General features: G+C 43.0%; 1 protein-coding gene across 6 annotated transcripts in view; it reads left to right on the forward strand.

Annotated features, from left to right (window-relative positions):
- The window catches only part of ARMC9 (armadillo repeat containing 9), a 179,202-nt gene that overhangs the window by 18,010 nt on the left and 147,457 nt on the right, over window positions 1-13,735 (forward strand). For all 6 annotated transcript variants that reach the window (XM_061388069.1, XM_061388098.1, XM_061388119.1 and 3 more), the window contains exons 6-8: window positions 160-252; window positions 3,901-3,925; window positions 12,412-12,569. In XM_061388069.1, the coding sequence (XP_061244053.1) occupies window positions 160-252; window positions 3,901-3,925; window positions 12,412-12,569 (276 nt within the window). The remainder of the gene's footprint in view (window positions 1-159; window positions 253-3,900; window positions 3,926-12,411; window positions 12,570-13,735) is intronic.

A 13,735-nucleotide genomic window follows, 5' to 3' on the forward strand; every position in this document is an offset into this window, starting at 1 on the left:
TTTTTTTACAGCATCACACCACTGACAAGACATCTTGCTTCTGGTTTCAGTAACTGTGGCAGAGCTATTTTATCCTGAAGGCCACAGCTTGACAATGTTTGTTGGCATTTAATGATCTGGTGCTTTTCTTATTTTTCCTTCTTTTTTCCTTACCTTTAGGATTCTTGGACTCCAGAATTAAAGTTGAAACTGGAAAAGTTTCTGGCTTTAATGTTCAAAGCCAGTAATACGCCAAAGCTTTTAACATTGTATGTATCCTTTTAAAGCAAATGGAGACCACCTATGGAATTAATAGTCGCCTCTGTGTGTGTGTGTGTGTGTGTGTATGTGTGTGTGTGCGCGCGCGCTAAGTCATTTTTGTTGTGTCCAACTCTTTGTGACCCCATGGACTGTAGCCTGCCAGGCTCCTCTGTCCATGGGGATTCTCCAGGCAAGAATCCTGGAGTGGATTGCCATTTCTTCCTCCAGGGGATCTTCCCAAGCCAGGGATCAAACCCTCTTACATCTCCTGCATTGGCAGGTGGGTTCTTTATCATTAGCGCCACCTGGGAATCCCAAGAATGGCTTAGATGGCCTCAAACAGGGATGGTTGTGGTTGTGCTGCTTCTATACTCAAGAGTGAATGAAGCACTAACAAGAGCACGTGCCAAGGCCTGTAAAGAGTTGACTTCTATGGTATTGGGTCTCTGAGACTTGGCGAGGGTCTTATTTTCTGTCATGTGCCAAGAAGGTGTCTTGAGTAGGAAAAAAATAATGCCTGTCTTCTTGGAAAAGAACTCTTTGGAAGTCACTTAAGGCCTTGAGGTCATGATGTATGGATCAACTCATATATAACTTGTCCTTCCAATCAGGACTTTTAAGAAACGACTTTGTTGAAGTGTAATTTACATACCATAAAATTTGCCCACGGTAAGTATGTTATTGAATGATTTTTAGCAAATGCACAGAGCTGTGCAGCCATCACCACAATCCAGTTTAAACAGAATCACTTTTGAGAGTAGAAGGGGACACTGACCAGACAGAGGCCCAGGACCAAGTGTAAGTGGAGGCTGTCCAGGGAGGAGCAAGGTCGTTGCCTGCCCATGGAGGCTCCCTTCCTAGAGCTGGTTGGTCCCTAAGGATGCTCGTCTGAGCATCTTATTCTGAACAAGCATTTTATTTTCAGCATTTTATTCTGAACAAGCATGTAGCAAAAGTTATTTCATGACAAGAGTTAGCATTTTTAATTGTAAAGTTGGTGCTTGTTTTGTTTACCATAATAAAAAATTTAGGCCACTCTGCTGGGTAATGACTTCTGCTTCTATTCTGACTCCAAAACACTGGACTCTCTTTTCCTAATTGGACTCTGAATAGAAATCCCTGGGATTTCATGACACGTTTCTCCTGCTTCTGCTTCCTGAACGTTCAGTGGCTCCCTCTTGCCTGTACTCAGCTCCTCCCCTCGCCCTGAGACTGCCCCCAGACGGGCTTAGTACACCTCCCCTTTCCACTTTTATGTCCTTTAAGGTTTTCTTCAAGTTCTTCCCTCTGCCCACATGTTTGCATACCCAGTTCCTTTCCCTCTTAGAGTTTTGTATAAAAGGACAGTTTTCAGTGAAATTAGAACTTCTCCAACTTGGCTTATGGCTTTTTTAATACACTTTTAAGAAGTATTTCTCAGGACTTCCCTGGTAGTCCCGTAGCTGGGATTCTGTGCTCCCAATGCACAGAGCCTGGGTGCAATCCCTGGTCAGGGAGCTAAATCCCACATCCCACGACTAAGAGTTCACCTGCCACAACTAAAGATCCTGTGCAGCCAAATAAATAATTAAAAAAATTAAAAATAAAAAGCCTTTCTCCTTAAAGGTAACAGGTACCAACCATTATGTAAAGATCCTAAAAGAAAATTTTTACATAATAGATGATACTGGTATATTAATGATAGCACCCACTTCATAGGAATAGTATGAGGATTGAGTTAATACATGAAAAACCTGCTAGAACTGTCCAACACATAGTAAGCACTTGTGTTACTGTTAGCTGTTAGCTGTCGTGTTATAGTTTGCAAACACTTGTCACCTTTTATTCCATTCAACATTTGCTTTGAGGCAAATACACTGAAGTCCAGCAGGTAACTTTAAACATTATTCCTCTCTTTTCCTTCTTACATATTTGGAGTTCAGTTCAACACGTATATTAGGTTGAATAGTGTGCTAGGAATTAGGGATAAAAGAAAAAGCCAAGATCATTGTCTTAGCTGGAGTTTTGAACGTGAAAATGGGTGTCTGTGAGGCAGACAGAATGAGGGGTAGGAGTTCCAGGTAGAGGGAACAGCTTGTGCCCAAGTGCTGAGCCAGTGTTTCTGGGACACTGAAGGATTCAGTGTTGTTGGGGCAGAAGGATTGAGATGGAAAGAGTCAGAGACCTGGCAGGGCTGGGTCGTGGAGGTTCGTGTGAGGTCCCCTAAGTAATGAGGAGAAAAACATGGTCATGTTTACATTTTTTTTAAATCACTCTCTTTTTATTCCTGATTATAAAATTGATCCTATTCCTTATAGAAAGTTTAGAAAGCACAGAAGTGCATTTGTTTGCACACATACACTTCAAAGTATGTAATGTTTATAATAAGCAAGGAGAGACATCTCTATGCATGCATATTTTTAAATATTTTTCTTAAATGAAGAGAATGTTCCCTCATAGCATTAAAATATTCCTCAAAAACAGGTGGTCTGAAAGTTTAAACAGAAATTACTTATGTCCCAGCAATTTCACTCCTAGCTGTATCCTCAAGAGAAACAAAAGTGTCCGTCTCCATAGCAGCTTGTACATGAATGTTCACAGCAGCATTATCCAAAAGAGGCAAAAAGTGCAGACAGTCCAGATGTCCATCCTCTGATGCAGGGCTGACCAAGTGCTCACAGTGGAATGTTACGTGGCCATACAAGTGCGCGAGTTACTGATCTGTACTACTACACGGAGAAATCTTGAAAACATGATGGTGAGATGAAAGAAGCCAGACACAGAACGCTGCGTACTGTATGATTCCACTTGTGTGAAGGGGCCAGAAAAGGCAGATCTGTAGAGAGGGGGTAAGTGGCTGCCTAGGGCGGGATGGGGGACGGGTGGTGAGAGGGAGTGGGGACCGCTGATGGCACAGGGTCTCTTTCTTGGGTGATGAAAATATTCCACTCCTGATTGTGGTGATGGTTGGACAACTCCGTGAATATATTGAAAACCATGGAAATGTACACTTTAAATGGGTGAATTCTATAATATGTGAGTTACATCTCAATAAAGCTGTTACCAGAAAAAGTAAGGAAACCCAAATAGGTGAACACCTCGGCCTTCAGTCATGTGGCCAGATGTGTAGAAGCTGAGGTTCAAACCCAGGCCACACCGCACTAGCGTCTGTGGTCACAGTCTCTGTTCTGTGCCATGTTCTTTTTATCAAAATCTCAGTTTCCTTAGGCTAGTTGCTTTAGCACTGAAGGTCCAGAGGTAAAGGGTATGAACACAGATTTGCATTTTCAGTCCAATGTTTTGGTAAGGAGGCCAGTTAGGGGGCTTTTGGACGCACAGACTGGTTCCTGAGATGGAGAGAGGAGGATTCCTTAAGGGTAGTCACCCCAGGATTGAGAAGTCAGTTAACTGTGTTTGCTCTTCATCAGCTTCCAGTTACCTGTCCTGAGCAGTTAACCGTCTCAGCTGTTCATGGGGTTCGGGTTACCTGTCCTAAGATAGTCAGTTAACTGTCTTCTCTGTTCATCGGGTTCCGGTTCCCTGTCCTGAGATTTCTCTTTTTTCACCGCACCGGGGCTGTTTCCCAGATTGCCCAGCACAATGAGAGGGATACCCTGAGTACTGTCTCCTGAATGCCTGTTTCCCTGAATGCCTGTTTTCCTGAACTTCTTCTCATCCCAGAAGGAGAATGGACAAAGCAACAAAGGTAAATCATCTAGATTAACCGTTTTTAAATAACAACTTCGCCAACTCAAGTTTTAAGTAATGAAATGAAGAGAATTCCACAGACTTGGTGAAAGAGGGCTTGGAAAGTCAAATACTTATGAAGTGCTTCGCAGTCCTTTTTGTCTGCATTCCTTGAGGCCCACTTCTCAGGGTGGCTGGTACTGTTAGCTTTGTCTGGTATGTCAGATGACTAAGACGGGGAGAATCCACTCAGGTGCCAGAAAATGTCAGAGCAGCAGCAGGTAGACGGCCCAGTGCAGCAGCAGGTAGACGGCCCAGTGCAGCACAAGTGGGGAGAGAGTTATTTCCGTGTCTTTCACCTTTACCTTGAACTAGTCTAGTCTAACTGGGTCTTATCTCAGCAGCTTGTGGAGTGTCCATTCTTATAAAGTGTTTCCATTTTTCACATTCAAAGTAGGAATTCCAGTCTTAAATTTTTAGCATAAACTGATGGTTTTTCCATGATGAGTCATTTTTACCAGACCCCTTCATTTTTCAGAAAGATGAGAAAAATTTTAGTTAACGTGGTGGCCACAAGTGGGGTTCTTTGTAGGAGCTTTGTCTCTGATACGACATGATTATGAAAACGGCTGAAGTTACCCTGTTGGAAAGGGTGTGTGAGGTGCTTCTTGCCTTTGCTAAGTACCGATGGCATCATCCTCGATTCCCAGCAGGTGGAGTCTCACTACGTGAAATAGCACGTTTGTCCTTTTCACAGCAGTCCTGCCAGAGAGGATTCCAAAACTTCCTGCCATTGTTTGTTTCCTTTTAGAGAGTTAAAGTTTTCCAAAGAACAAAAGCGCTAGGAGGTTGTCACTTGGCTCTTGCTTCTCCAGCACTGGGAGGATGAGCAGTGCTGAGATCCCCACGGGGGCTTCAGTAACTTCAGGTGGGAAGCCCTGGGGTGTCTGTTCTCCACCTCGGGAGCCCTGTGGCCTCCAGCCCGGAGGTTCCAACTGTACAGCCAGTTCCGCAGCCAGGCCGCCCCTCCTGGAGCTCCGAGGGCCCCACGTGGAGGAGTGGCAGGTCTCAGGACCCCTCCTGTCCATCTGCCCGAACATGGAGGAGCAGGCTGCAGATGTGTTCTCATGGGGTCACCGGGGACCTCTCCGAGGGTCGCAGACCACAGCCTTGAACTGTCGGGGTAGCTTTACCTCCAGCATGGTGACCCCGAGGACGAGTGCAGCCCCCAGGACGGCTCTGTACTGGGTCAGCGCAAGTCTGGGCCTTGACCAGGGCGGGTCCTGCCCGGTTTTCTCCCATTTGGCACAGCTGGAACTCTTCAGCTGGGCCGGCCTCGCCGTGCACCTCCTGGGAATGCTCTTGTGCTTCACTACTTCTGTTTCTCTAGCCATCCTAGCAAACCACCTCAGACTTGGTGGCATAAAACAGCAATGTCCATTTGTTACTATTATCCTCTTGCGTGGTCTGGGAGTTACGGGCTCAGTCAGTTCTCCCTTAGGGTTTCTCCTGGGTGTAGACGGAGCTGGGTCGTGTCGAGCCACCTCCAAGGCTTCCACGAGCACGGGTGTGGTGGCTGATGCTGGCTGTCAGCTGAGCTCTCAGCACAGGCCCTGGGCCGGGACCCCCAAGTGGACTCTCCTTGTGGCCCGGGCTTCCTCAGGGCCTGGCGGCCAGGTTCCCACCCAGGGTGAATGTCCCCAGAGGGGTGCGGATGGAAGCCATTTCACCTCGTCACCCAGGCGCCGAGTAACTTGGTATTGTTTCTCGTGTGTTCTCTTCATTACAAGCAAATTCCTGAAGCCCACATTCGAAGGAAGGAGAATTATGTTCCACCTCTTGACGGGAAGGAGTGTCAGAGACTTTGCAGTCATGTTTTAAAGCCACCGCCCCACCTGTGTCTTTGGGTCCCTGAGGACTGCCTCAATGCTTGACCGAGTCTGTTCAGTCCCTGTTCAGATTCAGCCTTTGGACTCCTAGGCACTGAAGGCAGGAAGGTGGTGAGAAACTTCTCTCGGATTGCCGACTTTCTGCCAGCCCCTGTCACCTGGCATGCCCTGCGGTTTAGGGGGATAGCTTCTTGCCAGGAACCAGTTATGTCTCCAGTAAGCGGCCCAGTTTTGCAGACAGAAATAAACATGGGTGGGGGGAGTGCACGTAGAAGAGCCTGTGTTTTTTCTACAGACCTTTCATTTGGTATTTCAGCAAGGAGACCAGGGTTCTGAGCCTTCTTCAAGTTCGATTTGAGTTCTCTGAGGCTAGCTAAGCAGGATGTCTATGAAATTGAGTCTCGCAGGCACAGCATGTGTCTGTGGCAGAATAGCCCCCAGATGCAGTGTCACCATGGAGATGAGGAATAGCACCCAGTAGGGCACCTGTGCCAGGGGCTCGGGCCCAGGCCCAGCATCACCACAGCTAGTTGTCACCACTTTGAGTGACTGGATAATATCATTATGTGTCTGGATAGGAAGGTTTCATGGGCACAGTGAGATTTCCGTTAACTTTTTCTTTTCTTCTTTTTGTTCTCTCTTTTTAATTCGTTATTATTTCCCTAAACTTTGGAAGAAGGGTAGGCAAAGTGTTTGGAGTATGGAAAAGTCCCTCAAGAGGAATTATATTAAAAATGGTATTAAGAATAAAAACTTAGGTTGGCAGCATAGCATGTTGGATTATTATTTTTACCTAGCCATCTAAAAAAGGATATAGAAATAGCATCTTTCAGCATTCCTGGTATTATCCATTTGGCCTCTTCAGAAAATGGGCAACTGATCATTTTTCTGGAGTTCAGAGCTATAAATAGTGTTTCTGAAAATGATGACTGATATTCCTAGTTCCAAGCCAGGCTTCAGCAATACATGAACCGTGAACTTCCAGATGTTCAAGCTGGTTTTAGAAAAGACAGAGGAACCAGAGATCAAAGTGCCAACTCCACTGGATCGTCGAAAAAGCAAGAGAGTTCCAGAAAAACACCTATTTTGTTTTATTGACTATGCCAAAGCCTTTGACTGTGTGGATCACAGTAAACTGTGGAAAATTCTGAAAGAAATGGGAATACCAGACCACCTGACCTGCTTCTTGAGAAACCTGTATGCAGGTCAGGAAGCAACAGTTAGAACTGGACATGGAACAACAGACTGGTTCCAGATAAGAAAAGGAGTACATCAAGGCTGTATATTGTCACCCTGCTTATTTAACTTCTATGCAGAGTACATCATGGGAAACGCTGGGCTGGAGGAAGCACAAGCTGGAATCAAGATTGCCAGGAGAAATACCAATAACCTCAGATATGCAAATGACACCACCCTTACGGCAGAAAGTGAAGAAGAACTAAAGAGCCTCTTGATGAAAGTAAAAGTGAAGAGTGAAAAAGTTGTCTTAAAGCTCAACATTCAGAAAACGAAGATCATGGCATCTGGTCCCATCACTTCATGGCAAACAGATGGGGAAACAGTGGACACAGGGGAAACAGTGGACACAGTGTCAGACTTTATTTTTCTGGGCTCCAAAATCACTGCAGATGGTGATTGTAGCCATGAAATTAAAAGACGCTTACTCCTTGGAAGGAAAGTTATGACCAACCTAGACAGCATATTAAAAAGCAGAGACATTACTTTGCCAGCAAAGGTCTGTCTAGTCAGACAGACTAGTGGTTTTTCCAGTGGTCATGTATGGATGTGAGAGTTGGACTGTGAAGAAGACTGAGCACCAAATAACTAATGCTTTTGAAGTGTGGTGTTGGAGAAGACTCTCGAGTGTCCCTTGGACTGAAGGAGATCCAACCAGTCCATCCTAAAGGAAATCAGTCCTGGGTGTTCATTGGAAGGACTGATGTTGAAGCTGAAACTCAAATACTTTGGCCACCTCATGCGAAGAACTGACTCGTTGGAAAAGACCCTGATGCTGGGAAAGATTAAGGGCAGGAAAAAGGGATGACAGAGGATGAGATGGTTGGATGGCATCACAGACTTGATGGACATGGGTTTGGGTGGACTCTGGGAGTTGGTGATGTGTCGACAGGGAGGCCTGGTGTGCTGCGGTTCATGCAGTCACAGAGAGTTGGACAGGACTGAGTGACTGAACTGAACTGAACTGATTCCTAGTTCTTTCTAGTCTTAACTTTCTTCATCCAGCTTTTGTGGATTAGCAAAAGAACAAAGAACTGATTTATATTTAAATACAAATAAAAAAGTGTATATATTGTAAAAATAGGGTGATTGATTTAGTTTTTTATATTGTTGTTCAGTCACTGAGTTGTATCGGATTCTTTATGACCCCGTGGACTGCAGAACACCAGGCTCCTCTGTCCTGCAGTATCTCCCAGAGTTTGCTCAGATTCATGTTCATTGAGTCAGTGATGCTATCTAACCATTTCATCTTCTGCCGCCGTCTTCACCATGTGCCCTCAATCTTTCCCAGCATCAGGGTCTTTTCCAGTGAGTTGGCTCTTCGCATCAGGTGGCCAAACTGTTGGAGCTTCAGCTTCAGCATCAGTCCTTCCAATGAATATTCAGCATTGATTTTTATATTAGGTTAGAAAAAATTTCTGTATTTTGAAAGGTATTGTCTTGAGCAGCCTAGGGGGTCTCCAAAGTGAAATCTCATCTACTCTTATAAAAAAGCAATGCATCTAAATGAAGTATAAATGTTAACTTTTATACATTATACAAGTCAAGAAAACTTGACTGCTGTACTGTACTGAAGATCTCCATCACTTTTGTTATTGTTTCATTTCATGCTGGAATTAAAAAAACTGTCTGTGACATTAACTGGCATTCTTTTAGTTGTATATATGTTTTGTTTAAAGCTTGTAGTTCTTTGTCCAAAGAATGGACAAAGAATGCAGTTCTTTGGACTTTTGCGCAAATTATGTCAGTGACTTTGAAATATAAAGCGTCTCAATAAGTATTGCTGGCATAACTATGGCAGTTTCATTAAAATAACATGGGCCAAGACATCTCCACTAAAAGTTAACATCTTGGAAGGCAAGGCATCTTGGCTTAGTTGTCCTTCTCTCATAAAACTTTTGACAGGGAAAAGAGAGTTCTGTTTAATGCTCAGAAATAGAGTTGATATTTTGAGCTGTAACCCAGATATCTTAAAGCAATGGTCAGGTCCTGTTTATAACTGTTAAGTTCTCTGCACATTGATGTCTCTGGATAGCAGACTGTTTTTGCTAACAGAGAAGGAGTTTCCCACTTCTCTCCTGTTTATAAAATTTGAATATTTTTCTCCATGAATGAAACTAATTTTTATAAGTAAATAATGGGTTTTATGGGCTTCCCCTGTGGCTCTGCGGTAAAGAATCCACCTTCAATGCAGGAGACGAAGAGACACAGGTTCAATTCCTGGTTCCGGAGAAGGGCATGGCAATCCACTCCAGTATTCTTGCCTGGAGAATCCCATGAACAGAGGAGTCTGGTGGGCTGCAGTCCATAGGGTCGCAAAGAGTCAGACACGACTGAGTGACTAAACAGCAAGTCTTTTCTGTAGCCTGCTGGTAGTTAGGGCTCTTTTCTCTCAGGTTACCATACTTTGAAATTGTCATAAATTCCATTTCTTTGTTCTCAAGGTAAAAACTCCAGAAATAGTCCCTTACATTTAGTTAATCGACAATGAGTTTCTGAGGGGAGTGTTTTGGTGCAGTCCCATTTCAAGAGGGACTACTTGGGTGACATTAACATTGATGGTTTGAGAAGTCGTTTGACCCAGCTAATGGGTTTTGGTATTTCATTCATCTGTCACTCGGTACTTGTTGAGAAAAATCTCATAGATTCTCTCTAATATTTATTACCATAAAATGGGACTGTGAATAATCTAAATTTTCATCCTTGAAAGTTCTTATCTATGTAATTTTGAGTTTTGGATGTATGAAAAAGCTTAAACAATACATAGTGGGAAAAGAAGGTAGTGACTCTCAATATTGTATTAGGAGAATGATAAATGATTTCCAGGGATATTCTCCAGAGGTTCAAATACTGGATATAAATTTGTTTCAGATGACTTTTTAAAGTTATCTTTCAATACTGAAATTTGATGGGTATTAAATAATAATAATAATTCATTATATGATATTTGGGGTTTTAATAGTTAAAGTATTTTACTTGTGCACATCAACAATTGTGAAACATGAAAGTTTTTAAAATACAGTTGGGATGTGGGTTATCATCGTAGCTGTTTAGGATACAAATTAAGAAGAATAGATACTTTAGGGCAGTGTTTCTCAAACATGCAGTTATGTGTCAGCCATTTGAGGAGTTTGTTAACAATGTAGGTACTTAGCCCCTATCCAGTATCCACAAAAATCAGTCTCTGAAGTTGAAGCTTGATCATTTTTATTTTTGGATGATTCTGATGTATTTCAGAGTTTACATACCACTGCTTTAGGACATAACCTTTCTGCCATTTTTTCAAGTGATCTACTTATATAGAAATACATTTAGAAAATCTTTGACCCTTTTTCATGAAAGGAAATAATAATAATAGCTGCCATGTATGACCCACCAGGTGACTGCAGCCACAAAATTAAAAGATAGCTTGCTCCTTGGAAAGATAGCCATGATATATCTAGATGTATTAAAAAGCAGAGACATCACTTTGCCAACAAAGGTCCATAAAGTCAAAGCTTTGGTTTTTTCAGTAGTCATATATGGATGTGGAAGTTGGACTATAAAGAAGGCTGAGTGCCAAAGAAGTGATGCTTTCTAACTGAGGTGCTGGAGAAGACTCTTGCGAGTCCCTTGGACTGCAAGGAGATCAAACCAGTCAATCCCAAAGGAAATCAACCCTGAACATTGGAAGGACTGGTGCTGAAGCTCCAATACTTGGCCACCTGATGCAAAGAACTGACTCATTGGAGAAGACCCTGATGCTGGGAAAGATTGAGGAGAAGGGGGCAACAGAGGATGAGATGGTTGGATGGCATCATCGACTCAGTGGACATGAGTTTGAGCAAACTCTGGGAGATAGTGGAGGATAGGGAAGCCTGGTGTGAGGCAGTGCATGGAATCGCAGAGAGTCTGACACGACTGAGCACCTAAGCATAGCACAGCATAGTCGATTTACAGTATTATATTAGTTTCAGGTATATATACAACATAGTGCCTCAATATTATTATAGGTTGTATTCCTTAAAGTTATTATAGAATAATGCCTATGTTTGGTCTTTATAATTTTAAAGTCTCTCTTTATGCATGAAATGTGTTCTAAAATGAAGACTTTACATATTATACAGCACCTGGCTTGGGACACAGTGAGTTAACATGGGTGTGGGGGCAGCAACAGGTCCTTCCATCAAAAGTGATCTTCCAGGCAAGGGAGAAGGTAGGACAGAGGCAAGGAGGGTGGACCCTGATGAAGAGTCCAGCTGTGCCCAAGGTGGCTTGGCTGTCTTGTGCTGCTGTGAGGGGTGGGGGCAGGGTGGTGGTGGGCTTCCAGGAAGAGAACCCTAGAACCTTTCACGGCTACTGCTCTAAGGCCCAGTGGGGTGGCTTATGCTTTCTCAAACTGGCAGAGTGAACACCTGGCGTCTTACCTAATTGTGGATTTGAATTTTCTCAGCACCCGTCACACAGCCCTAACTTTTACTTAAAAGGAAGAACTTATCCCTCATACTCACAGGGCACAAACAGAGAAAATGAGTCAGTTTTGGTTCAGCCATTTTGTGAACTCATGATAGAAAGAAACATTGAGTTCATTTCTCATATATGCAGAGAGAGGAACTGAAGTTGTATGGGATTCAGCCAAGGAAATAGATTTTGTTACGAAAGTCAGTGATGAGCAGTTGAACTATCAGGGTGAAACATTAAAAAAATCAAGGACTTTCCTAGCGGCCAGTGGTTAAGACCCTGTGCCTCCAATGCAAGGGGTGCAAGTTCGATCTGTGGTCAGGGAACACAAAGATCCCACCTGCCATGCAGTGCAGCCAAAAAGAAGAAATTAAAAGATCGGTGATGACAAAGCACTTTGTCAGTAAATGTGGCATAAACAGAAGTGATGAATACATAGTGCTGAGTTCATTGTTACAGTAAGATATTCTCACAGGAGGCGTGGCATTCACTCGAGAAGAATATAATTATTTTGTATTTTGTATTTTTTACTTTGTAGAGTTTTTTAAAAATCTTTTTAAATGTTGTCTTTTTCTTTAAAAAATTGTTTATTTATTTATGGCTGTGCTGCGTCCTCCTTGCTGCACGGGCTTTTCTCTAGTTCCAGCAAGCAGGGGCTGCTCTCCAGTTGCGCTGTGGCAGCTTCTCTGGTTGAGGAGCACGGGCCCTGGAGCACGCAGGCTTCAGTAGCCGCAGCATGCATGCGCAGTAGTTGTGGCCCATGGGCCGAGTCGCTCCATGGCACGTGGGATCGTCTCGGATCAGGAATGGAACCCCTGTCTCCCACATTGACAGACGGATTCTTTGCCGTTGAGCCACCAGGGAAGCCCCTTGTAGACTTTTTCTTTTTAACCATCGCTTTTTTGTTTTGTTTCAATGTAAATGTAAATTGTCTTCCTAGACGTGTTGCAGCAGCTCCACCAGCAGCTGGTAGAAGCTGAGCGGAGGTCCATGACGTACCTGAAACGGTACAACAGGATCCAGGCCGACTACCACAACCTCATCGGAGTCACGGCAGAGCTGGTGGATTCTCTGGAGGCCACGGTCAGTGGCAAGATGGTAAGGAGGTCCCCCATCGTCCACGTGTTTTCTTGAGATAAAGAAGAGTCGCAGGCACGGATGATTCCTCGCCACCCCCAGCCAGTGACACTTGCCCCCCAACTTTACAAAGCTGGGTGCAGCTGTTTATCATGCCGCTGCAGGATTTCGTCCATGTTTCCTGACACATTACCTACTGCGTCTTTATTTCTTTAGCCTGTTCTTAGTGTTAGCAAAGAATAAATGGGCAGCAGAAAAAAAAATCATGTTGTAGCATAAAAACGAGGGGAGATATTCTTTTGGTATATAGGAGACCTATAGGTTTTCATATACTGATTTTGTATCCAGTAACCTTTCTGAACTCCATTAATCTGAGAGATTGTTTTGATCAATTTTCCTGTATTCTAGATTCACAGTCGTATCACTTTCAAATAGTGATTTTTTTTTTCCCTTGTATATCCCAACTTTCTTTTTCCCCCCACTTAACTGATTAGCTAAGACCCTGGGAGTTGAATGAGCTCATGGGCATGTTTGTCTTATTTCTGACTTTAATGGGAGTGACTTGAGTGTTTTACTCAATAAAAAAATAGAAAGCATAATAAATCACATTCTGGAAATAGAATTTTTTTTATTGGAAATAATTGTGGGTTCACGTGTGATTTTAAGGCATAGTGCAGAGAGTCCTTGTACCCTCTTCCCAGTTTCCACCAGTTGTAATAGTTTGCAAAACGATAGTACAGTGTCTCAGCCAAGATACTGGCACTGATACAATCTATTGCTTTATCCTAATTTCCCCAGTTTTACTTGTACTCCTGTGTGTGTCTATATGTGTGTGTTTTAAGCTTTATACAACTTTGTCACCAATATAGATTAATGTATTCAACTTGCTTTAACACCTTAAAAATGTGATTACAAAATGAAATGTATTCTAGAAATTTTTGAAAATATAGAACTATGCAAAAATAAGATTAAAATTACCTGCCATTATCTCACTTAGTAATAACACTTGTTAACATTCCAGACTTTTTTTTTCCAAAACTTGGATACATGTGTTTTACAGAAATGGGCTCAGTTCACACAGTCTTCTGGTCTGCTTTTCTCCTAAATACCGAATCATGCATTCTTTTTTTTTTTTTTTTATCTTTTAACTTTACAATATTGTATTGGTTTTGCCATATATCAACATG

The sequence above is a fragment of the Bos javanicus genome, chromosome 2, assembly GCF_032452875.1.
Source record: "Bos javanicus breed banteng chromosome 2, ARS-OSU_banteng_1.0, whole genome shotgun sequence".
Taxonomy (NCBI): domain Eukaryota; kingdom Metazoa; phylum Chordata; class Mammalia; order Artiodactyla; family Bovidae; genus Bos; species Bos javanicus.